Here is a 27,409-nt window from a genome sequence, read left to right on the forward strand (position 1 = left end):
TATTTTCGGAATTTGCCAACAATTTGAAGTAGTCGGAATTACCCGAATATATACCTACCTTAAATCGTCTACAAAAATTGTGTTTACTTATATGTAGGTATTTCAATTACGAGTACATACCTAAGACTTACTTTAACATACTTGCATTAAATATATGACCGCTAATTAACGAAGTTGAATTTGTATTACGAATTAGTCTATGCGCACGACGTGTGCGCCGCGTTACTTGCATTTTAGCTTGAAAATAATCGCTTGCGCTCAGGACATGCTTAACGTTCCTTCTTTTGCGGTGAAATTATGAAACTTTTAAGCACATACCACTTTCTACTTTGGCATCGTAGTACTAATTTAGAGCTATATTTGCATTATACCACGGTATTTAATGTAACTATTCATCTTTCATGCGAAAAGTTTAATTAAAACTATTGCCTGGTTCTATGAAAGCAAGTAACTTATTATACAGGTGGCAGCATCTTTTTATCTCCTATTATTACTCGTAGAATGTGTCTTATTTACTTACTCATAAGAGTCATAAGAAATCGACAAAATATGTTAGAACATAAATTTCTGCATGACCCAAAAATACGACGAGCGTTATTACGTTATTTATTAATAACGTGTATGTAATTAGCGTTTTGTTTAAAACGTTACGTAATAAAACCAACCAGGATATAAATGAGCAGGTATTCAATTAGTTCAATTCTTGTTACCCGGGCTGTTCGAACTAGTTGTTACATTATACTGGTGCTCATACTGGCAATAAAAATGTTTAATACTTCATAGCCACCTGATCCGCCGCTACCTTCCGCTTGTATAATTTCTACTGCGAGGGATTAGACGCACTAACTCTACAACTTTATAGTCAGTCTAAAACATTTCTTTTATTATTTAATCAGGCCATTCAATTATTCACATCCTGTGTAAGCAAGTATCAACATAAATCATAATGAGCAATTGAGTATTTTATGTAGTCTACCATAAAGAAATTTATAACAGCTGAAATCGAAATTATCATCATAGTTTGTGATTGACACAGCTTTCAACCTTAACATAAAATTCGCGTAGGTACACCCAGCTGGAGAAGTGCATGGCTACTTAATGAATGAATTCTATTCATAACGAGTCTATGCAATTTTGCAGCTCAATGTACATCGCAGATAAATATTGCGAATTTAATTTGGTTATTTTTTATTATAATAGAATGGTAGTGTATAGCATATTTTTATTGTTATAAAATATAAAAGTATTTCGTAGTTGGTAAATCATCAATAGTTTTGCCTTTCTACATCTAAGATTGATTTATAACATTTTACAGCGTTATCGTCTCGTCTATTGCCGGTGTCTTTACATATTTTTTTGTTGAACATAAATTTCTGTTGGGTTTTTTGGCGTTTGAATTTGAATTAAACCGGTTTCGTCAACTTAATAAAATATTTAGTTATTGAAAACGGATTAAGATTGTTTGCGGTAGTCAAAACCATGAGTACATATTAAGGGCCTACTGCAGCCGCGTCTGGCGCTTCGTAAACCACGCCCGCTAGTTCTTCCCTCCCCGCTAACACGCACACATGGAAACGCTTCGCGCCGCACGTGAAGTTTGTGTGACCTTTTAGCACCATCTAACGTTACAGAAGTTAACTACTATTATACGTGGTCGCTGCGGTCGGCCAGAAACTTAAATTCGGAAAAAATTGAAACAGATGGCGTTGTTACTTGTTCATAATAGCAAACAATAAAATAATTAATTCATAAACCTGCATATTTATTGTTGTTTTGGAAGATGTTAACATCATAGAAGCAGCAGCGTATATAGCATATAAGTTAAGAGTATTGATAATAAGAAAATAGCACAAGAACAGAAAAGAGATTATTTTTGATAAAATATGATGAAAACAGATTTACTTGATTACGCTCACCTGACTTTGCGGTCACTAAATGCAAATTTCAACCTTATTGTTATGGGGTTACAATAACCCTGGGGTTGCAGGCGTCCATGGTCGTTATTATTATAAATGCTTTGGTTGAAATGCTTTTTAACCCTCGAATTTTTCATAGGTACAGTCACCTGCAATAATATGTTACTCTTCGACGGCCGCAAAAATATGTGACACGCTCTTATGGCTCTACAAATAAGATCTAACATGATCTACCGCAAAACGGCCTTCGGTGTGTACCATATTATTGCAGCTGACTGTACTCGTATTCATTGTTGATTTGTTGTATAGGTAGGTATTACTATCTTTTATCCGATCGATTTGCATTTATTTGAAATAAATCACAGTGTTTAGTAATTATATGTTTTATTGAATAAGAGATTATTTAGGTATGTAAGGAATACAGGGTGCCTTTTTGAAACACTCATTTTTAGGGTTCCGTAGCCAAATGGCAAAAAACGGACCCCGTATAGATTCGTCATGTCTGTCTGTCTGTCTGTCCGTCTGTCCGTCCGTATGTCACAGTCACTTTTTTCCGAAACTATAAGAACTATACTGTTGAAACTTGGTAAGTAAATGTATTCTGTGAACCGCATTATATTTTCACACAAAAATAGAAAAAAAAAATTTTTTTTGGGGGTTTCCCATACTTAGAACAACTGAAACTCAAGAGACACTTCCAAAGTGGTAAAATGTGTGTGTCCCCCCCCTGTAACTTCTAAAATAAGAGAATGATAAAACTAAAAAAAAATATATGATGTACATTACCATGCAAACTTCCACCGAAAATTGGTTTGAACAAGATCTAGTAAGTAGTTTTTTTTTAATACGTCATAAATCCCCTAAATACGGAACCCTTCATGGGCGAGTCCGACTCGCACTTGGCCGCTTTTTCTGGATAATTTTGAATTTCAATTGTCAGGGGTGCCTACATTATTTTTTAATACATTTTACAACGACAACAAACAAAAGTTCAAATTCGCCGTATTTTTATTACCCGGGTCGATCGCAACAAAATAGAAAATCATGTTTTTCAAATCTAAGCGTTATTGTAATTTATCTCAAATAACCAAAAAGTCAATCTGACTAGAACTTAAAAACGAACTGAATTATTTTAATATGTCGATTTTTCTTGGTGACCCAGGAGAATTTTTTTCTATCCCATACAAAAAGAGCGTATCCCAATCGCGTATCGGTTTTGGTTTTTACTTATAAGTGTGAAAAATATATTCTACCATATACGAAGGATGTGTGTATTTTCATGTTTTATGTGTCTTTTTGTACAATAAAGTGTTTTACTGCTACTAATATATCATATTAACGATTAACTAAAAAGGTATTTACATCTAATTTAACTGGTAAATTATTAAAGTCCGCTAAAATTAATATATATTCAAAAAATATTTGTTAATATGTCCCAAAATCATGGCTCATTTTTTAAGTCTCCTGACTTACCAAACATATCGCAACGAAGGCAAGGGTACAACGCGGCATCGTGAACCTAATAACGTAACGTTTCAGTTACTTTTTTAGTCGCCGACCATTTTATCCGGGGTACGAAAAGAGGTATTAGATCTATCCTGGGTCTAATATGTTATAAAAACATAGTTTTTTGAAAAATGTTCGTAGGTAGTACACAAAATTTACATTTTCTTTTAAATGTGATTTGGGTCATCGTTCTCCCTGGTGACTTTTCTGGTGACCCAAGAGACATCAATTTTATTATGACTCAGGAGACTTTTTTTCTATGCACTTTGATTTTTTTGATGCGCTAATTTTGTAATCTAAAATAACTTTAAACTGCTGATATACTTATATCACTTTGCTGATGAGTGGAAGTGGAATTTAAACTTAATTTATTGTTCTCTCCCTTGACATTTTGGCATACATTTGACATGCTGCAGTGCACTCCTAACGTTAATAAAGACATAATTTTTAGAAAAAGCTTTTGGAAAACTCACTCTTGAGCTTAAAACGATTAAGTCCTTATCATATTATGTTAGATTTTTAGTACAGACCCCAAATCAGTGAAAATGTGTCTTAGCCAACTAAATTTGTCTCTGGGAAAAGTACGATATCCCTAAAAATTGTACGTACATTTCGCATTTTTCTGAAGGAACGGAATTCATAAATTGGGTTATTATTATTTTTTCAGATTATTTGATTGCATTGACATATCACCAAGATAGATAGAACATTTAAGTTACCAGAAGAAAAGCATTTGTGTTCTTTTATACAGTGTGGAAAAAGTAGGTTCGATTCCCGGGCGCGACTAAGCGAATTTAAAAAAAAACAACGTGTTGCATTCCGGGAGTGCCGACAGAAGTGAAAACTCAATGACTAGTCCAAAATGTCTGCAGCACTATGTATAATTGACCCATCCTCCTTTCTATTGAAAACTTTTGGTTCCGAAATTGCTGGTCAGTGAGCTTGTTTAAAATTCGAAATTCAAATTTATAACGTTAATTGTTTAAAATTCGAATAGAAATTGTAAAGTTACCTTGCAGACCTCGCGTCTAAATATATTTGGTCATGATATTTTGAGTTTTATTCACCAGTACTAGAGTTCACTTTTATTAGCGATTTCATCAAGATGTAGCTTTATTGAATTATATTTGAGTGATATAAAGTTATAATACAGTGAGATCCTCGTATTTCAGCCCGTAAAAGATTATAACCTTTTTCATGTAATGTCATTGAGTTTTTCTTTATTGATTTAAATGCCATCTAAACCTTACGGTCACATGATCGCCTTACGCTGTCTCGAGTTTATCATTTTTTCCCCACCTCATAAAGTGCCTAGCGCCGCTAAAGAAGTTTTCACTTCAAAAATCTTTGAATGCAGTTGTTTCTTTAAAAAACAATAATGTTTCATTTAAGTAAAATGAGCAAACTTAAGGTTTTAAGGCACTTTCCCTCCAGGGCCCATAATTTTTTTCCAACCGGTAGTAGACAACTATTTTTTTCGACTAAATGAAGTTTTATTAGATAAATCGTTGATCACATGGTTCGTTTCACACATCACATCAAATCGTTTGTCATCACAATCAAAATTTGTCAAAAGTAATGAAATTTATGCCAAAAAAACATAAATAAAACATATAAATTCAACACATTTTTTTAATAAAAATCTTTCTCGATGATATAAAAAAAAAGCGGCCAAGTGCGAGTCGGACTCGCCCATGAAGGGTTCCGTATTTAGGCGATTTATGACGTATTAAAAAAAAACTACTTACTAGATCTCGTTCAAACCAATTTTCGGTGGAAGTTTACATGGTAATGTACATCATATATTTTTTTTAGTTTTATCATTCTCTTATTTTATAAGTTACAGGGGGGGGGACACACATTTTACCACTTTGGAAGTGTCTCTCGCGCAAACTATTCAGTTTAGAAAAAAATGATATTAGAAACCTCAATATCATTTTTGAAGACCTATCCATAGATACCCCACACGTATGGGTTTGATGAAAAAAAAATTTTTGAGTTTCAGTTCGAAGTATGGGGAACCCCAAAAATTTATTGTTTTTTTTTTATTTTTGTGTGAAAATCTTAATGCGGTTTACAGAATACATCTACTTACCAAGTTTCAACAGTATAGTTCTTATAGTTTCGGAGAAAAGTGGCTGTGACATACGGACGGACAGACAGACGGACAGACAGACAGACAGACATGACGAATCTATAAGGGTTCCGTTTTTTGCCATTTGGCTACGGAACCCTAAAAAGAACATCGACAAATTATGTTCAAAGAATTAATATCAAAACAGATGTCATAATTAGGATTGGCTACTTTAAGAAAGGGACAGAGAGATTTAATCCTCTCGCTCTGCACGTTTTTCTCATTCCTCCTTGTCAAGCCAAAATAAACTATAAAATGATAGTAACATAGTACATTGTAATATTCACTTTTTCCACGGTATCATGTCATTGTAAATTACTTATGTGAAATTGTAGTGGCGTGCGACTTTCAAACCGGAGGTCACGGGTTCGAACCCCGGCCCGTGCAAGTGAGTTTTTGTAAGTAGAGTCCTTTTTTAGTGGTACTTAAATATAATAACTTTTCGTATTATTGAAATAAAATATTTTATTCAAACAAACTTAATAATATAATAATTAAAACGAATAATATCAATTAGTTTTTAATATTTATTAAATTATTTTAAATTATTTGAGCATGAAATGATTAAGATTAATGATTTAGATTTATTTTTATCATTACAATAGAAAAAAAGCAAAAAATATATTCTTATAGATATTTTATTTTCAAACAAAAATAAAGCAAAAAGTTACGGTTAGATTCTGATGGCTAAATACCAAACAGCTACCGATACATTTCAATATCTGTCGAAATTTCCTAACCCGTTGTAACTGACAAAGAGTATAGATTTCGACGTAGCATGACGTAGCTAAGCAAACACGCACACATGCGTAACGTATAGGCCTGTAAGAAGGCACCATCATAGGTTTACCTCCGATTCCGTTACTACTCAATGGAGTTACGACTCAACGTTTATTGGATATTAAAATTTTACGTAATTCGGAGCGCTGCGCGAAGTGACATAGGTCTTACCTCTTTGAGGCACGACGGCCATCTAACATTACTGGCATAAAGGATGCATTTATGACTTTGACGCATGACAGAAAGAGAAACCGAACTGCGTAAAATGGGCGTTTGCTGTTGAATTCATAAAATCAAAAATCGATAATAAATCCATCGGTAAAGGATAATAATTTAATATTTAGTTCTTTGAAAGTTAAGACGAGATGAAAACCTTTGCTGTAAGGTGGATTGTGCTGGATATGGATGTGTTTTCTAGTTGCACGAAGCTAAAACCGAAAAATGAACACGTAAGTTTGGATTTATTTTCTATCGAGAAAATTTTAAGCATTCGTGTTTCGACTACTACGAAATGTCTTATCATATAGTCAAGAAACATATATCCGAAAATCACTACTGTTTGTTTCCGGGGCTAGCCACTGCCACCTTTCTAAGATCCTGTTATTTTTCGATGCACGGCCTTAAAGTGATTGGTCTAAATACATATGGAATATAATCTTCAGATTATAAAGTAGTAAGGGTATATTATTGTTATATATAATTAATTATAGGTACTTCAGTTAGGTAGGTACATGTTACAATATGTGATTAAGTAGGTAGTCGTTAGTCGATTAAATTTGGTGATCTACTTTTTTATTTTTATTTTATTTTATTGGTATTTTCTATTAATCTAAACGAAAAACATTTTTATCCGTGTCTATCAGCAGGAAATTAAATATTCCAAGGTTCAAGATGCCTGCCTAAAGCCAGCAGTAAAACTTTTTTCCGAGTGTCCAGTGCATAAATGTGATTTAATTAATCTGAAATAATATTTAAACAATAAAGGAGTCCATTCGATATCTAAGGATTCTGAGGGAAGGATATCGATGAATTGAGTATCATTCTATGCCCCCTTCTCTTCTGGGGCATGAACGGCAGCGTCCGCAGCGAGTTCAGCGGGTACGAGTACCACTTCCCGAGGGTTTAAGATAGTCTCCTTTTATCGTCTGTCATTATAGCCATCACGTTCTAACAAGTATGTACGTATATGTGCGAAAGTGACGCATGACACGATTGAACGATAGAAGTAGAACCATCCCATTCGAAGAGGAGACTGGGAAAACTTGATCCTAGGAGAGACTTGGTCACCTAAATTATTAAACCATAATTAATTGCCGACCAACTGCTATAATGTTCTGTTTTTGACATCGTGTAGAATTAGAATTGCTATTTTAGACCTATTTTAAACGTAATATTTGTTAAGAGGAGGTTGTTTGTGTGAGGAGGATAAGCGCTGGTGGCCTAGCGGTAAGAGCGTGCGACTTGCAATCCGGAGGTCGCAGGTTCGAACCCTGGCTCGGACCAATGAGTTTTTCGGAACTTATGTACGAAATATCATTTGATATTTACCAGTCGCTTTTCGGTGAAGGAAAACATCGTGAGGAAACCGGACTAATCCCAATACGGGCCTAGTTTACCCTCTGGGTTGGAAGGTCAGATGGCAGTCGCTTTCGTAAAAACTAGTGCCCACGCCAATTACTGGGATTAGTTGTCAAGCGGACCCCAGGCTCCCATGAGCCGTGGCAAAATGCCAGGATAACGCGAGGAAGATGATGATTTGTTAAGAGGACCATGTCTCCCCTAGAATCAAGTCTGCCCAGTCCACTAGATATTATTTTTGCTTTACCAACTTGTCATACTCGAACTGTGCTATCATTATACAGGTACAGAAACAAAGTTCGCGGGATCGTCGTGCAACGACCTGGTCACCTCGGACAGCGCCGGCTCCACGATCATTTCCGGCCACTTCGACAAGACGATACGGTTTTGGGACATACGCACCGAGATGTCCGCCAACCACATAGTACTCCAAGGAAAAATCACCTCCCTTGACCTTAGTAGAGGTAAGTGTAACCTTTTCATATTATACTTACTTATTTTAAATAAATAAATAAATATCAATCACTCATTCGATCCATTCCTGCCAGCTCTCCTGAAATCACAATACCCTCGCCCTCGTCCGAACATGGCGCTAGAAAAAGTATATTTCTCTAAATCACTCATTGCTTTTCAATGATGAATAGTTAGGAAGAATAAATAACTACATACAGAAAAGTAAGCTGAATTTAGTGTGATGTATAATAGACGCCTTAGGGTGTTAATGAATAACTATTCGTGTTTTTGTACCATGACAGGTGTAATATATCAACGTAAAACAGTTACATGCCATAAACGGCTTGTTAATTTCAATAGAGTTAAGACTAACATTAGTTGTTAATTGAATGTACGGCGAGGCGCAAGTTTCGGTATTCGTGTCAGCAGAAGAACGTGACGTGTACTCGGTGCTCGTTTCCGTTAAGCGTTATGCGTCCGATCAATCCCTTTTTGTCAGTAACGGCCCACGAAACGTTTAGATTGATAGGTACCTTCAATCAAATGGAGTGGCGGGACTCAGTGGAAACTGATTAAATCACGTCGATTTCGTCGCCGGCGTACAGTCGACAGACAAATGAATGGGGAGACGTTCACAGTTATACGCGCCACGGCCGATCCCGATGCATCAGCGAGCCATCGGGACCCATGGCCTAAAGTACTCCATTCACAACCAAGTGTAAAAAAATCCTGAGTCCGAATATAAAAGTTGATCAACCGCTATGTAAAATCCCAGGGCAAAAGAGATATCCAACATACTCTTCAGTATCCTGAAGGATGTTTGTATGTCCGATGACATGGGCAGGGGCAACATTCACTCGGCGTACCTTATATTGAATAATTCATTAAACTCTAACTCTACGTGTTAGGTGACGGTAACGGGAAAACTATGGTATTGAAATTTTTGAAGTGAAAACTTCTTTAGCGGCGCTGGGCAAAATGTTAAACTCGAGACAGCGTAAGACGATCTCGTGACCGTAAGACGGACACGTGACCTGATCGAAAAACTGTTACATGTAATGTCGTTGAGTTTTTCTTTATTGATTTAAATGCCATCTAGTGAGTTTCGCTCTAACTGGTATTAATATAACTAGAGTGCTAATAGTGATGTGCTTAGGGGTTTCAAGTAATTAACGCTAACACTAGACGGCGTTAACCTCAATTATACATAGTGCATTTTGCAATCCATTGGCCTTTGCGTCTATTGCAGACGATTTATGGTGCAAATCGGAGAGACAATGACCTCTCCAGACTTGACACCGCCTGGGACGGAATTAAGGACACGCAGGGATGCCGGAATCTGCCGCTTATTTCAGGTTGGAGTTGGACCCTACTCGCGCCTTACGGTAACTCCATTCCGGGATTTAATTTCGGAGTATCCTTCTCCTAGATGGATTGCAAGCCAATGCTAAGAGGTCCATCTCCCCTGTGACGAAACAGCTTTTTGCTTCGTTTGCAATAGTCATTGAGTTTTCACTTCTGCCGGCACTCCCTGTGTGCAACCCGTTGTTTTTTTATCGACTTCTACGACGACGAGGTAACGTGGAATCTTCGAATCAGTTATAGTTACATAATAGTAGATTGCTGACTGCGGAAGCTAATATGAGAGTTTTTAACTGAATAATATGGCATACTAGGTATATTATATGGCAAATTAAAAAAAATTATGATCTACACTTTACCATATTTTCCAATATTACTTTCACGTTAACATGTTTACATATGTATTTTACTCTCATGTTATATCGGACCGTGAATGGGTTTCCTTTCTTAAAGCCCGATAATCGAACGGTCGTTTCGGCGCATCACACAAAACATGCCAAAACTAACTAACCGGCTGTCGATTACATCTCTGCGCGAACGGTGCAGCCTGACCTTACGATACCCAATTACCCCTTGTAATGATGGACGACTAATGAAAGGTTCATCGTCTACGTTTTATTTAATAAATCTCCATTTTAGAACGGTGTTATTATAGAATTTTAGGTTAAACGTTATTACTAGTTGCCAAACAAGGTAAATAGGTACTTAACTAATGTTGTCGATGCTGTTTAACGTTATAACTTATACAATTATTCTTGGCAAAAAACGATGAATTGTTTTTATGTGAGCTTGATCATATTTGCTCGCATAGTTGTGTTTACCTACTTAGATTTTTCACTCCATTCCATTGTTCAATTTGTGCGTAATATAACCGGCCTATGCACAGCAATGGGACATACAATTATACAGGCTGAAGATGATTATGATGATACACACTACTTTTGAATAAGAGTTGTAAAATAACCAACCATCTCCTCTCACCGCTACAGTCAGGTTTCCGCCCTGCTCACAGTACCACCACTGCGCTGCTAAAGGTCGTTGAAGATGTGAGGCTTGGCATTGAATCTTCTCTAGTTACTGTCTTGGTTCTGATTGACTTCTCGAACGCATTCAACGTAGTAAATCACGATCTCCTCCTCGCTTCACTTAATCATCTAAATATCTCGTCGTCAGTGGCAGAGTGGTTTGCATCCTACTTGCAGGGACGCCGCCAGGCCGTCCGTGCTGATCAGTCGCTTTCCGACTGGTGCGACTTAACTTCGGGCGTTCCTCAGGGCGGCATACTTTCTCCCTTGCTTTTTTCCGTTTTTATTAACTTGATTACGACTAAAATTAAGTGCTCCTTCCACTTATATGCTGATGACCTACAACTTTACACGCAGTCGAGGCTCGAGGACGTGGACGAAGCTATCTCGAGATTGAATGATGACCTCAATCGCATCTCATCTTGGTCCAACGACTTCGGAATAGCTGTGAATCCCTCCAAGTGTCAGGCTATCATTATCGGGAATCCTCGCCTGGTCTTAAATACCGATTTCAGGTATGTTGCACCGATTCTCTACGAAAACATTGTCATCCCTTTTTCCACCAAAGTTAAAAACTTAGGATTGCTGTTTGATTGTGGCCTGACCTGGGAACCCCAAGTGTCCGATGTGTGTCGAAGAGTTACGTATACCTTGCGATCACTATATAGGTTTAAATATTTTCTACCGATTGCTACCAAAACTCTCCTTATTCAAGCTCTGGTGTTACCTGTCATCGATTATTGTGATGTGTGCTGCACTAATGTGACGCAAGCATTACTGGACAAGCTCGACCGACTATTGAACAACTGTATTAGGTTCATTTATGGCCTTCGCAAGTATGACCACGTATCCGCCTTTCGCCGACAACTCAACTGGCTTCGTATTCGTGAGCGCAGAAGTCTCAAAAGTTTATGCACCCTGTTCTCCATTCTATTTGATCCAGTGGCACCAGATTACTTGAGTTCTAAATTTAAATTTGTAACTGCCCGACCAGGATGCGAACTTCGCACTGCTCGCAAACTTGTTTTAGCTGTCCCGCATCATCGTTCTAGTGCTATGTCCAATTCATTCACCGTGCAAGCCATCCGTCTCTGGAATGATTTGCCTCTCAGCTTACGACAAGCCGAGACTAAGTTGACGTTCAAGCGCAAGCTGCGCAAGTATCTTTTTGAAAAGTCTAAAGATTAAGTATCTTCATAGTAAATTTAGTAGCAGGTTTATATATATATATATATATATATATATATATTTATTTATATATAATTATTGTATACATATACGTATATATTATTGTTGTATATTACATATATTTATTATATCTTCACATTACATTTATATTTGTGCCTATTAATTTTAAGCATCAAGTTTTAGTGTTCTTTACATACCCCGCACCAACTATGTTTCTCTGTTTGGCCTAAAGGTTGACTGGTAGAGAATGCCGTGTAGCATTAAGTCCGCCTTTTGTCACTGTATATTTTTACTGTGCAATAAAGTTTAAATAATAAATAATAATAATAATAATAAAATAAAAATGCAATATGTGTTTAGGGCGGAATAGAAGTTTGGTGCAATGTATCAATAAATCTGTGCGAAGTATAATCTTTTTCATGTGATATGTTTTACGATGACATATTTGCAACACCAGTCTAAATGCATTTGGAAAATATATATACATATATTGCACCTGAACTCCGACTAATGAACGCCCATAATGTTCCATTCCTTTATATTGATGCGGGCTCAAAGTACATAAATGACAGTTGCAATTCCCATAAATTTGCTTTATGGCTAACTATCTTATTACTCGTGCTTCTCCCGTATTAAGTCATTAATCAAACTATAACGGAAGCTGTCACTTCATTTACGATAGAGTTGTGAAGCATTTCAAATCCGTACGTAAATTGGTAGCAATTTATTCTTTTCTTCAACAAACATTAACTAAATGTATGTTATCTAGAATCGAGATCAGTATGAACGCAAACTACACTGCATAAATCATATTGTTTGGTCAATTATGTTTTTATGTTTAATTCAAAAATTGTGTACTCTGGTGTCCTTAATTTTACTTGGAATAGCTGTGGGGCATGACTGTTGGCAGTGTTGGCACCAAGATTAATGGAACACTTAGCTGCCAACCTCTCTGCACGGTTTTGTTATCTAGTGAGAATTCATTTACCTGTATCCGCTCGGTCAATGGTTATAATCAATTATATCATGTAAAGGTAGGTACATCCAATATTCAATACCCAGAAAAATACATAGATATCACATATGAACGTGTTACTAAGCTGTAAGGCCCATTGTGTTATGTTTTTTCTGCTGTCTTTAAAATGTTTGGCATTAATGGACCCATTTGTTTATCTGATAATGTCCATTGAGTTTAAGGTTAGGTACCTACTTATTACGTAATCCAAATCCGAATTATTCAATCATAACATTATTACTTCTATTAGAATTGTTCGCTTGTTCTGGTTTAGGGCGGCCGCATACATTGAATTTAGAAAAAGCTTTGAAAATATATGTGTGATTCGTCCTTTATTATGCCCGATTACAATTATGTATAGGTAACTATTTTCCTCGTTTGATATTCCGAAAAGACGTCGCAAGCAAAAAGCAACGCAATATTCGGGTGACAATGTACAGTACATAGGTATTTAAGGTAAGGTTATCATATCGAAACAAAGGAACAGTTTCCAGTCTCTGTTCCAAATATGACAAGATTTTTTTAAATCTGTTAATATGTAAATGTTGAGTTCCGAGTTAAAACATCAAAAACAATACACTCCTTTTTTTGGGCAGTCGTGTAAAAACAAAAACACAGTTGAATTAAGAACCCCTTTCTTTTTTGAATGTCGGTCTCAAAATGTCCGAACAAAAAGTACTTTTCCCATCATTAATGTTTCTACTGGGCTTCTTAAAAAAGTGCTAATTAAAGAGGGTTTCCGGTGAAATGAACGAGGTATTTACTGATTGTTTTGTTACAGACAGCAATTATTTGCTGGCGTGCGTACGCGACGATACAATACAACTGATCGACTTGCGACAGAACACTATTGTCCGGACCTTCAGGTATGAAACGTTTCAGTGATTATTCATATTTATATGCTATCATATTGATGTGTCTTACTCATATGTTATACAGTTTTTCCACTACGACTAAAATATTTAAGAAATATTAAAGCTACCTACCTTGCAAGCTACGTAGCTACTTAAACCTCTTACGTCGAATGATGGTCCCTATATATGACAGTTCCTCCAAGTATCCTTTAGTTGGGCTTAATTTAAAAAATAATCCATAAAATATGTTATTACCGTATTTTTATTACTTAAATGTTACATTTTTAAGTAAATTAATCTGCCGAACTTCCAAAAAATGACTACAAACATTTTAAAAGAAGCCAAATTAAAACTGAAATTTAACTTTGTTTTGTTCTATCAAATATACTTTTTCAAGCCATACGATTTTACCAGATTTCTTCTTCGATTACAGTCACGAGGCGTTCAAGGTGGGGTGCGACTGGTCGCGGGCGGCGTTCGGGCCGGCGGGGCGGCTGCTGGCGGTGGGGGCGGCTGACGGCGCCGCCTACGTGTGGAACACACATTCGGGCAAGCTGGAAGCCACTCTGAAAGACCACTCGTAAGTACGCACTGCATGAGACTAAATAGCGTCAATCAATGATATTATATAACCATACATAGGTTATTCTCATACTAGAGGAGCACAAAAAATACTTCCATATTTATTTATGTGCCTACGAAGAAATCTGTTATTTTAGATTAATTTTCTCATTCCATCCACCTTTGTCACACTCGTTGTTAAACATAAGGTTGTCTCTTTCTCTTTCGGTGTGCGGGAGCGCGTTAGCACGTGCACATTTCTCGCTTGTCCAGCCGCGTCTAAAGGCAACTTGTCCAATTTGTCACAAGTTAAGCGCTTCAATTTTGGAACGCCAATAACCTATCTTGAGTTATAAATCATTGGCGTCAATGGGGTGGGGTGGGGTGCGACTAGTCGCTTGTGGCGATATATCGCATGCGAGAATATCCACAAGTAGTATGTATCTATGGGCCTTAGTTGCCTGACAATAAATGATATTTGATTTGATATTTGTACGTCAGTCAGTACGAGTAGATGTGATTCTGTGGAGCGCATCCACTTGTTTATTGACCTACTTACTTGTAGTGTTAAGGTGCTCAAATGATGTAAATTAGGCAAGCCATTGGCAATTAAGTTCTGTGAGCGACTCGTCGTAGCGGGTCACTGTGAAAATGCTTCAGTCGTACATATAACTTTCCAAGTTCACACGGCTGGTAGCAAAGTGACACCTGTTCTTATTAAATACTATAAGACCATGCGAAAGCTTATATTTTAAGATTTAGCAGGCGTGGCTCACTCCGCGATTTCGTCGCTTTGCTACATGTAGTTAAAAGTACATCCGTTCCACCCCAATTTTGGGAAAAACCATAAGCCGCGCGGTGGCGCTGTCGCCACCTAGCGGACATATCTGTGCTGATCGTGACAGACGCGTTTTGTTAGAGAGTGAGTCTTCTGTACCTAGTACTATTATTTGTGGATTTAGGTAGATTGCTCTGGCTTGTACTTGAATCGAAACGGCTTAATATGTAGGACTAGTTAGGCACTGGCCGCACTGCACACATTTAACATGAATTTTACTCGTGCGATCACCTGCAAACCGTCAACAAGAGCGCAAACTGTGCGTAAACTCGTCATAGGTACGTATAGTGCCTAGTTGCCTACGTCTGATCCTAGGATTGTAGGGATTTTGAAACTCCTTAATACGTAAACGTATACACTAATTCGTGAGGATAACATTTCGGTGAAACAATGCCTGTACGATTCATATACCTACTTATCTACGAGTAATATGCCATCCGCTTAAACTCAACTTGACGCTAAGGGGCTATTCATAAATTACGTCATTTCAAATTAGGGGGGGGGGGTCTGGACATCGGATGATGGTAGCAAGACGTAGGAGGAAACGGGGTCATTCGAAGCATGATTTTTGGATGATTTTGGGGGGGGGGGTTAAAATCGTCAAAAATAGATGGCGTAATTTATGGACAGCCCCTAACGCAAGTTACCCGACTTAGAAATAATGAAGACTACTTTTTTATATGTAGGTACCTACTTAATTATACTATTGTCTATTACTATATACAGAACCACACTGGCACCCGGCAAGAGGATAATGTCCTTCAATAAACCATAGAGTTTGAATATAAATTGTTTCGTGTAACAGTATAGCGATTGCTTAAATTCCTGATTGTACAGTTGCAATTGCACTTGTATCTGTTATTCACACCGTTCACTCAACGCGCCTGTTGAATTCGATAAGCCACTGTGAGAATGTGAGGTGGTCCAATTACTCCAATCGAATGTATTAAGTGATTCTCAATATGAAGAAAGACCTTTTTTATTTTAATTAATTAATTAATTTTTTTTAATATTAATATAATATTGCTTATATGCATTGGAGTACATGTTGGATTTTTTTTTTCTTTCTTCCTGTGTATGTACTGTATAACTGTGTACCTATGCTGAAATAAATCATATTCTATTCTATTCTATTCTATGTCACAAACATTATTAAGTACAAACCCAAAATCTGAAATTAAAAGAACTACGTACTTACCTGTAACTATCAGTGAATATTGAAAAGTTTTCAATCATTGCGAGCTAATTCATCTCGAGAATTGCAAAATTATACTCTAATTTAATAAGACCACCCTATAACCATTATTCCTATGAATCCTGCTTCGAACTTTATACGAGCAACACTCCGTATAAATATATATTAGGTAAGTAATATTAATAATCAGACTAAAGTTAATAATCCAGCATTCGCATTTCCCCAGTACGTAACTCATCCGACGCTATAAGACTCCCTATGGTTATTAGCGTCATTCTCTCGAACATTAATCACTAGTGAAACATCACCCACCTTTAAGTTTTATAAGAAATAAATATGAAAATTGTACACAGTTTACGGCAATTTATTAAATTCAAGCATTGAATCGTAGTTCCGTAGGGCGCCGACATGATGTAGTGTTGTTACTGGCCGACATATTTTACACTCTAAGTTTTACTAGCCCCGCATTATTAAGGTTCAAGTTAGACCGGATGCGCGCATATAGTTTTGCACTTGGGCCTGCACGCGACGTCAAGCCACGCTGGACCACTGCAGTGAATATTTTTCGTAGAAAAGGACATCTTGCAAACACAATATTTGAACTAAATAAAAAAATAGGTTACAATAGTAGATTGTTAACCAAGGGGTGAAAGGCACTCACTTTTGCCGAGATAGTTTGGTGCTCGAACGCAGTGAGAGCGCCAATAGTCCGAGGCTGAAATGATGCCTTTCACTCAAGTTAAACACACTTTTCATTTCGAATACGAGGAAAGTAAAATGCATGTGATTTAAAAAAAACATGACTAAATGAGTATAATTTTTAATCTCTTTCTCGAGGGTACTTTAAATTAACAATTTATGTAAAAGAATCGTTATTTATTGAATGGAGAGTTATCAAATAAGCAAATTAATATTTTTTGGAGAATTGAAAAACTGGGAATTTTATTTCTATCTGGGGGCACGGCTGTGCCCCCGCCAAAGGGAGGTTTATGATGTATCTTAAAAACGTGTCAAGTTGATTGGTTTTTATTACTTAGTTAATAAAGTAATTAATATCAATGCATTTCATTTAATGCTGTGCCCGGCACCAAACATATTTATCCAGTAATAGTTTAAGTATTTATCCTCATCTTAAGTGCCGTATGTCATGTATGTATGTCATACGCGTCATTATTCTTTACAAATAAAAAAGCCGACAAATGAGCAGGGCGGTCACGTTTCATTTGCGCCGGCGCAGCCCGCGACCGCTCGTAGTAGCCGCCTGCTCCCGACCTGACCCTAAGGCAATAAACCTGCAGTGGATACATTTTTGACCTTGAATATAAAACTAGAATTGCCTTGCTCGTGACATCGTTTAGTTTCCCCGTAACATTTTGCATGGACAATTGAAATCGTGAGGTCAACATTGGCTCGGTCTGTCTCACCGTTGCAAATTTCTCTTTCCCATACCGTACAGAGAATATTCACCCGGTGCCAGCGAGCGCTGTGGCCTACTGGTAAGCTACCCCGATGACCTTTTCAACCCTGACTGGTTGTCGAAATACGTACGTACCTAACAACAATGATCATGCTACAACTAAGTTTGTTAAACGACTCCTATCATGCTTCTAGTGTTGTCCGGTATTTTGCCACAGCTCACTTGGGGAGCCTGAGGCAATAAATAAGAGCACACTAAATTAATCGATGTCGATTTTTACCTGTCTGGCGTAAAAAGACTTAAGTAACCCCTCATTATTTGCTTTCTTATATAAATGTCAATTCTGGGAAAATCATTTGATGTGCCAAGTATCCTGTTGTAATCGTATTAGTTTGTCCAAATTTGTGCACGTGCTTCCGCTAAAACCAAACAAAATGAGTGTGAGAGTGACGCTCCTGTCATATCAGATCAAAATTAAACATGTTAAGGATGCAGCCTGTGCAGCACTAGTCGTGTTGCAAATGTAAGCCGATCATGTGCACACATCCGCGCAGCATGTCGAAATGTCACGATTAAACAGTTATTCCTAGGTCGTTTCCTTTTATTTACACTTAGCACCGTTCTATGCGATAGTTACGGTTCTTTTTAACTAAATACCTAAATAGATTCACTTGGGTATATGGTCCAAAATCTTGTTAATTTAACATTCACTTTACTATTTCTTAACCAATATTATAATTTAATTATTGATAACTTAGGTACTTAAAATTAACCATCATCGGTACACAGTCACAATGCGATTAAACCGTTGTAATGTTTGCAATCAATATTGAATTAGTGTGTCTGCGTTTGCAATATAATGAGGACGCATTATCTAATAAGTATGCAGACCAGACACCATCACTAAGAATGACATTAAAATATTGGAATTTCTTTATTACTTACATTTCATTTTATTATACAGAGTGTAAATCCACATCCACCGATGACCACGATCCTCAGTCATGAGGGAGCGACCACAGAGAGAGTGTAAATCCAATACGGGCGATATATTAAACAAGATATATAATTTATCCGTGTACCTAATCATTAATTAAAAAGTTTTTAAGGTAGGTAAAGTTAATTATGATATTTCCACGTAATCAATTTTTAAAAATATACCGAGCAGCAATGTACTGCAAACAGTACGAGACATAACATGACATGACATTACGAGATACGAGCTTTTTATAAAGTCTGGCTACTGAAATATTACACAAATGTTTCAAAAAATCTTGGGCTGGTCACACTTTGTGTAGTACGAATTATAGTTTTGATACTAGAAAATATTTATGATTTTCTGTGCACACGTAACTCACGTAAGGTACCTAAGGATATAAGTTAAATTTACGTTGACGTGCACTCAAAGTCAGCTCACATATTTTCTACCACTATGTAACGACAGTCAGCGATAAATACATTATGTCTTACACTTTCTCATCATATACCATTGTAACAAGGCGAAATATGAAATGTAGTGTAAATAAGACCTAGCTCGATAATACCATAATATTAATCCATCAGCAAAAAAAAATACATAAGTACTATGCCAAATATGCTAAATATCAAAATATTTATAGAGCACCAACCTCCTAATTTGTTTACATTTGGTTACTACTTGTAAACATTGCAGTTTTTCGTTATACAACACTACACGTCGACTTCGCACATTGTCGTAATTATTTACGAGCTTAAATAATAGTTTGCGGACCTCTCTCAGTATAGACATTGTTAATATTGTTTAAAATAAACCCCTTATAAACCGCAAACAATTTGAATGAATGACATAAATTGACAACTGACTTTTATATCTTTTTTTTTAAATCCTAGACAATTGGTGATACACCAACGAAATATCTGTCAACAATTTTTGGCTAGCCAGACTCTAGTAACTACCAACAAGCGTTGACAGTTACATTAAAAGCTCGTATCTCGTAAATTGTGTGTTGCTTTACATTGCGGGCCGATTTATTTTGTATGGTTAATATTTTCATTGTATTTCTAAGCAAAATTTATCCCAATACCTATACTTCTTAGGTCCTATGCTAACCACCGTTTAAATATTCGCCCGTATTGAATTTACACACTTTTTTATTTGCATTTAAGTCACTGCACTGTCGTTATTGAGTACCTAGTTAAAATTTGTCATTCTTACTAAAAGTGTCCAATCATTCAGATCGCAAACCATTAAAATATCGTTTAAAAACATTACGATACGAAAAAAATTGTAGGGTTAGATACTCGTACACTACTTGGCAAAATAGATCCATAAAAAAAACACTGCGCGTATGTTTTCATGTTTGATGTCCTATGTAAGATAAATTTAACGGTTATACATGCCCTCTGAGATTGTAGCGCTCAGGCGCTGCATGCTTTGTCCGCTCCGGGCCCGCCCTACACTCGCCCGTGGACTCCGTTCTTCAGTAAATCTGCGTAAATACACCATATTGTTCGCATGGCTCGTGACGTCCACCAACTGCATGCCGAGATACGATCGGGCTAATTTGCGCACACGTCTTGCGTTACAATGGTGTAAATAATTTCTCTCACACTGCTACAAAGAAACGCGGAAACATTCCTCTGCGTATCTTTGCTCAGCAATTCTTGTCCTCAAATTTTAATGTTACTTCAAACTTCAAGTTGCGTGCTCATTTTATCGCAAACGCGGACACTTATTCAATATTGAAGTTAATATTACAACGGTTTACTCGCATTGTGACTGTACCGTTGTTGCATAAACACTAGGTTTAATCTACTGCGGTTAAAATCAATGAACAGAATCGTATCGACGTAAAGTGAGATGAGTAATAAAGATAGGATCCCCTGGTGCTCGGACCATTGTTTCCCTTTTCATAAACAGGTGGTTATCGGAGTATACTAACTGTTTTAGTGGAGCTATCTAGTTACCTCATTATAATAATTCATACGGTAGGTAAGTGTTATGTATACCCTGTAACGTTATAATATCAAAATGATGTCATTTTGTTATACGAACAAGTATACTAGCGAAATGGGCGCGCGAATGATAACGAAATCACATCATTTTGAAATCAACATGTATTTTTGAAATAATGGCTTCTAGCAATGGCTTTGTGTGAGCGCTAAGCGTAGTCATAGTCAAGTTTAAATCTTCTTGGTCTGTGTTGTGCTCTTCTCATCGGTACAACTTTTTGACACATATATCATCATATATCTTCACAAAAAAATATTCTGCAAAAGCAGTTGAAGCGGTTGAATTAATGTTTTGTTTTGGAAAATGGAAATTTATTCATTTCATTATATTTTTGAAGTGAAAACTTCTTTAGCGGCGCTGGGCACTTTTTGAGATGGGGAAAAAATTATAAACTCGAGAGCGTAAGGACCGTAAGGACCACTCAATGACATCATAATTCAATAAAGCTACATCTTGATGAAATCGCTAATAAAAGTGAACTCTAGTACTGGTGAATCATCATCATCTTCCTCGCGTTGTCCCGGCATTTTGCCACAGCTAATGGGAGCCTGGGGTCCGCTTGGCAACTAATCCCAGGAATTGGCGTGGGCACTAGTTTTTACGAAAGCGACTGCCATCTGACCTTCTAACCCAGAGGGTAAACTAGGCCCTTATTGGGATTAGTCCGGTTTCCTCACGATATTTTCCTTCACCGAAAAACGACTGGTAAATATCAAATGATGAATGAACTCTAGTACTGGTGAATAAAACTCAAAATACCATGACCAAATATATTTAGATGCGAGGTCTGCAAGGTTAACTTTATAGGCAATGTCTATTCGAATTTTAAACAATTAACGTTACAAATTTGAATTTCGAATTTTAAACAAGCGTAAGGCCCTATTCGCATGGCAGCTTTTACAACGCGCGTTAAAAAAGCGTTTGAATGATACAAATAATAAGGATACATGTGTATTAATTCACACGACTGCGACTGTGACTGATGATGGCTTGACCGTCTGTGTAAAATAGCGAAAGAAAATGTACTTTATAAATAATACTAGATGAAAACCCGGCTTCGCTCGGGTGAAATGTAGATATTTCTGTAGTTATCGGTTCTCAAGGAATATTAAAGGCAAAGCAAGGCATAGATTTGTATAGCATCGTTCATTGTGTTTAATACATATAGGAAATTAAAACTGCAAAAGTCAAGGAAAAATATGTTGACGTAAGACGTAAGACGCTTCGTATGCCGGACACGTGACCTGATCAAAAACTGTTACAATGTCATTGAGTTTTCACTTCTGCCGGCACTCCCGGAGTGCAACCCGTTGCTTTTTTTTTCAATAATAATGCATTAATTGCATTATTGTATAAATTACACTGCGATAAAACTCTATTGCTACTAAAATCAGTGTGCTCAGGTACCTGTTAATAAGTACTTAAGTTTCATACCTCATTTTACCGTTTTGTTTTATGTGCGCTGTAAATTAACCGAAGCAATTAGTTAATTGCTTCGTTAAATTTACGGCTTTAACTAACTGAAACGTCATATCCTTTTGTTGGGTTTAAGTTATGTTTTCATTGTTTTTCGTAAAGGGTAATATTTGGACGCATTCTTTCAACAAGCTAATAAATAAGTCTATCAACCGGGGGTCAAAAACAAATACTTTCCAAGGTATGCTCTTAAGTCTACATATTTCTAGTTTTACGATTGCCGTCGAGAAATTAACTTTAATCGCAAACCACGGGTTTTTTGGTAAATTTAACGTAGTTTTAATGTAACGTATTAACTATAACGTAATTTTGATGTATGTAATGTTATTAGTCTCTTCATTTATTTTCCTTCTAAGGCTAGGTCATTTATAAATAATATGAATATAAAAGTAAAATATAAAAACACTTACAAAACTATACAAAATTCACATAAGCACATTGCAAAAAACCTAAGCTGGGGTGCCGCCAGTAGCGGTTATTATCAATAATAAAATGAATTATTTTGTAGCTATCTGGTATATTTTTAATATTTATTTGTTACCGAGTATCCTTTTGTAAATACACAATGACGATCTAGATTAGATGACGGCTCCAAAGGATCGTTTAACGGTTTGTCTCCTGTACGCACAATCGCGGAAATGTACGCGGATTGTAGGCGCTCATGTTGTGGAACTTGTGGAGCAGAGAGGGCAAGTCTCGGGCGCGCGCGCCGCATCGCCCCGTCACCGTCCGCGCGCAGCATGCGGCCTTACTTTATGTTCGCAAAATTAACAAGAACATGTGCGACACTAACTTATTGTTCAACTAGGAAACATCCAGATTTATTGCATGTTACCGCGCTTATCTCTAACATTCATATCACTTCGTATCTAATTGTATTCGTGGGAAAAAACACTCTTACTAATAATTTTAAAGCATAAAATTATTAGTAAGAGTGTTTTTTTATGGGTAATAGGCATCGAGAAAATAAATAAACCATTTTTATGGTTTAAGTTCCCTGGTGCTCGTTTGGATGAACATGAAGAGCAACATAAACGCGCAGTCATGTGAAACTATTAGAGTAGGTGCAATATCCGAATCAGTTTATTGGTGCACTAATAACAGATCGACATTATACACCACACCGTGGGATTGAATATTCCGGCCATCTATCATAGATTCCGTTATAATAATAAATAAAGCACTCTTCCCTGTTTAAAATACAGTGAAACCTGGTTAAGTGGGACCTGGATAAGTGAGAAACCTCTATAGCTGGGACTCATGGTGCGGTCCCGACACTTTAGCACTGAATTACCTCTGTTAGTGAGAAAAAACGAACCTCTATAACTGGGATTAGTTGTTGTGATTTTAAAGTCACATTTACCTCTATAATTGAGACAGAGAGTGTATTTTACCTCTTTTACTGAGACTATATTTATAAGATCACATTTTACTAATTGTTTTTTTTAGAATTTAATAGGAATTGACCTCTGTATCTGAGATAACGTCAATCTATGACCTCTCTAACTTGGACTTTATTGATCAATTTCCGTATTCTTACTAAATCTTAGTCTATCCACAAATTCCGCATTTGCTTAATTATGTCTAAACAACTTCAAGTTTCATTGAGTTACTTTATGTAGTTAAAACTATCGAAACGAAAGCTGAAATCTTGATAGTAACACGAATAAACAAATTTTCATTTAATAGATTTCTAAGACGCAATGAAGTCCGTATCAAATTTAATTGAAAAAATATATCCTTTGGAGAATCATTGAAAATAAATTCAAAGAAATATTTAAACAGACTTAAAAAATATTTAGAGACAAGGATTATTTTACCTTATTTTTTTTTTAAAGATAATTACAAAATACCTTATTAACCACCTCTATAACTGAAATATATCATCTATTCTCACCTCTATTAGTGGGACCCTCCGTAAATGAGACAAAAATTTATTTGTACCTGGCTAACTGAGAGCCTGGGTAAGTGGAATACCTCTTTAAGTGAGACAAATCTGCTCGTCCCTTGAGATCTCACTTATCCAGGTTTCACTGTACTACTCATAAAACCTCTAGGTATAAATGAATCCTTGTCAATAATTGCTGTCAGTTGCAAAGTGTTATTACTTATTATTACTCTAGAGTCTAGGTACACTAAGTGTCCCTACTTGAGTACCTACTTATAGGTAGGTATGTTAAGGCACTGACTTAGGTATAGGTAGGTATATTACCTTTACCTACTACTAAACGATATTTTGTATTAAGTATATTGTACTACGGGCAGGTTTGCAAAAAGTGTTGATTTTTTTGCACCAGTAAATTAGCAAATGTTGAACTATTTACTTCTAATGACGTCAGGAATTAGTAGGTTTAGTTGATCAGGTTATTCACAGTTATTAATCCCTCAACTCATAAATTAATGAATGTAGGAATCTAGTTCCGAAAGTAGACGTTAGTACGAGCCTCGTACTAACCATACGAGCCCTTCTATTGCACCTACATAAATTATTGTTTTTATTAAAATTGTCCTAAATCTCAAAACATCTCAATCTCTCCTAAAACGCCTTAAGGTGTAATAGTTTCTTTCGCTTTCTATAGAGAGGTACGATACAAATATAATAGTTTATGCATTCGATCTTCTTAAGACTTACTTAAATTTGATCTATTTATGCTAAATGTTACGTACAAGATTTGAGCATATCCAAAGTGTAATTGAAAAACATTGCGTGTAACGCGGGAGATATGTATTGGAATCGTTAACTCGACTCATAAAAAGATAAAGATATATTTATTTGCAAAAATGTAGTGATAAACATAGGAACTCGTTAATAAAATAATACTAATGTGTCTTGTCGGAGTTGTCGGACGGTCGACAAAAATTGTAATTGGTTTCCTTGTTGCCGTCGTCAAGTGCAGGCATTCAATTTTTTTCGTCGCTAATGAGGCTAACTAGCGCTCTGCGCACCCTCCATCAAACGGAATACCGTGACGGTCTGCCGTATTCGAATTTCAAGATATTCACAAGAGACGACACGTACTAGATCCATTCTAGATACGTTATAGTTTAGATTTCAACTAGTTCTCTTTTGCAGCGCAATTCGGGCAACCAATGTCACTTTTACGATAGATCGTGTTAGATATCTATTAAATGTGAATTAGATCTCTAAGTAATATCTTGCGGAAATCGTTTAAGAGTATCTCCAGAATCGCGGAAATGTCAAATTTGACAGGTTAGATCTTAAACATATCGTTATCGTATCTTGGCGATGTCTAAAAGATATCTAATAGATGTCTATTACAAAATCCGAATCGGGCCCGGTGACGTTAGCACACGCTGATCTCCGACCGTAACGTATCATAAGCAACAGTGATACCGATATGTGTGAATGCTCACATCGCTACGCCATTGTGGACGGCAAGCGAGCGTGAGCGGCCATCCCAATAAATAATATCGCCCTGCTACGATTATTTCACTCGCAATATCAAATTATTGTGTAATGAACATCGTCTAGCTAGCCTAATCTCTGCTTGCATGCTTTTTGTGGCGGAAAGGCGAACGACCGAACCATTCTTGAAATTGCTTTATTGGGTAACCTGTTTCCGAACAGGAGGCGTGTAATGCGGTCATGAATCAAGAACGCCACGGGAATGAGATTATTATGTTATAGATATTTTATGACTATTGTAGCAATAAAACCAATCAGATATTACTTTACTAATTAATTACAACGACACTGTTGCTGAACATCCTTCTCTCGACATCTTCAATAATAATCTACCTAAATTTAAAATTAGTATTACTTATAAGAACATTTTGTTCGAAATTGTAATTCTTTGTTATGCTATTGTAATTTTCACCATTATGTCTCCTCACTTTTACTAACACATGTAATACTGACATGATTTATCATTAGCTATTGTTTGTAATTTTGACGCCGCAAGTAGGTATATAATATAATATATATATTTTTTTTGACATTTGATAGTTGATACATAAGTTTATCGCATGTAAATTTTGTTCTTAATGTGCACACATATTTAGGGTTAGAGTCCGGTTCAGAACGATGTTTGCCTCTATATGCATGTAAACACAATGACTGTAACCTGTTTTGTGAGCCTAAAATAAATAAATTAATTAATTAATTGCCGTGCTAGAAATTATTAATAATAATAAAGCCATTTATTCCCACAAAAACACACAACTAATTAAACGCACAGATAACTAATATAATAACTAAATTATTACTTATAGTGATATTTAAAAACAAGAATTTAATAACGTTGGTGTGCCTCTGTTTAACCAGTGTGTTACTGTTACGGTCTATTAGATCTAATACTTTATATGCATACGTTTACTTACTTTTATTGTCATGATTCATCTCATTTAATTCGCGATAAGACTGCATGTTGTTTACTTCTACTCGTAGGTAATCATATTTTACATATTGTATTCTGTATTTATCGATATACATATGTATAATCGGAAGTCGATAAACGAGAAGTCCCTATGACAGCTCAAAAATGCTACGAGAATTCAGGGCTCGGGTCATCAGCCTATCCCACTGCTGGGCAAAGGATCTAATTCGGAATATCACTTTCCCGTTAAAGTTTGTAAGTACACTAAAGACAGACTTTGTAATGAGCTCTGCAGTTTGTCACACTTGGTCTTGTCGTTAAAACTTCTCTAAGGGCCCGATTCGGATTTTGAACTAGATATCTATTAGATATCTATTAGACATCACCAAGATACGACAACGATATTTATAAAATCTAGCCTGTCAAATTTGACATTTCCGCGATTCTGGAGATACTCTTGATTTCTTGAACGATTTTCACAATGTCAAAAACGTCTCGTTATACATAACAATGATCTAAAAATACATTTTTAGATCTCAAAACGATTTTGAAACGATAATTTAACGTAAAAGTGACATTGGTTGCCCGAATTGAGCTGCAAAAGATATCTAGTTGAAATCTAAACTAATTTGGGCCCGATTCGGATTTTGAACTAGATATCTATTAGATATCCATTAGACATCACCAAGATACGACTTCGATATTTTTAAGATCTGGCCTGTCAAATTTGACATTTCTAAATAAAAAACGTTGCCTTACTTCTCGTGGTAATATTGATGTCC

General features: G+C 36.3%; 2 protein-coding genes across 3 annotated transcripts in view; both read left to right on the forward strand.

The window, feature by feature from the left end:
• LOC134658242 (autophagy-related protein 16-1) overlaps window positions 1-27,409 on the forward strand; it is a 248,451-nt gene that overhangs the window by 201,017 nt on the left and 20,025 nt on the right. For both annotated transcript variants that reach the window (XM_063513856.1, XM_063513862.1), the window contains 3 exons: window positions 8,199-8,378; window positions 13,739-13,823; window positions 14,245-14,391. In XM_063513856.1, coding sequence (XP_063369926.1) covers window positions 8,199-8,378; window positions 13,739-13,823; window positions 14,245-14,391 — 412 coding nt within the window. The remainder of the gene's footprint in view (window positions 1-8,198; window positions 8,379-13,738; window positions 13,824-14,244; window positions 14,392-27,409) is intronic.
• LOC134658582 (transmembrane emp24 domain-containing protein 3) overlaps window positions 1-27,409 on the forward strand; it is a 263,572-nt gene that overhangs the window by 125,640 nt on the left and 110,523 nt on the right. The gene's annotated exons all lie outside the window — the stretch shown is intronic.

Source organism: Cydia amplana, chromosome 2, assembly GCF_948474715.1.
Source record: "Cydia amplana chromosome 2, ilCydAmpl1.1, whole genome shotgun sequence".
Classification (NCBI taxonomy): Eukaryota; Metazoa; Arthropoda; class Insecta; order Lepidoptera; family Tortricidae; genus Cydia; species Cydia amplana.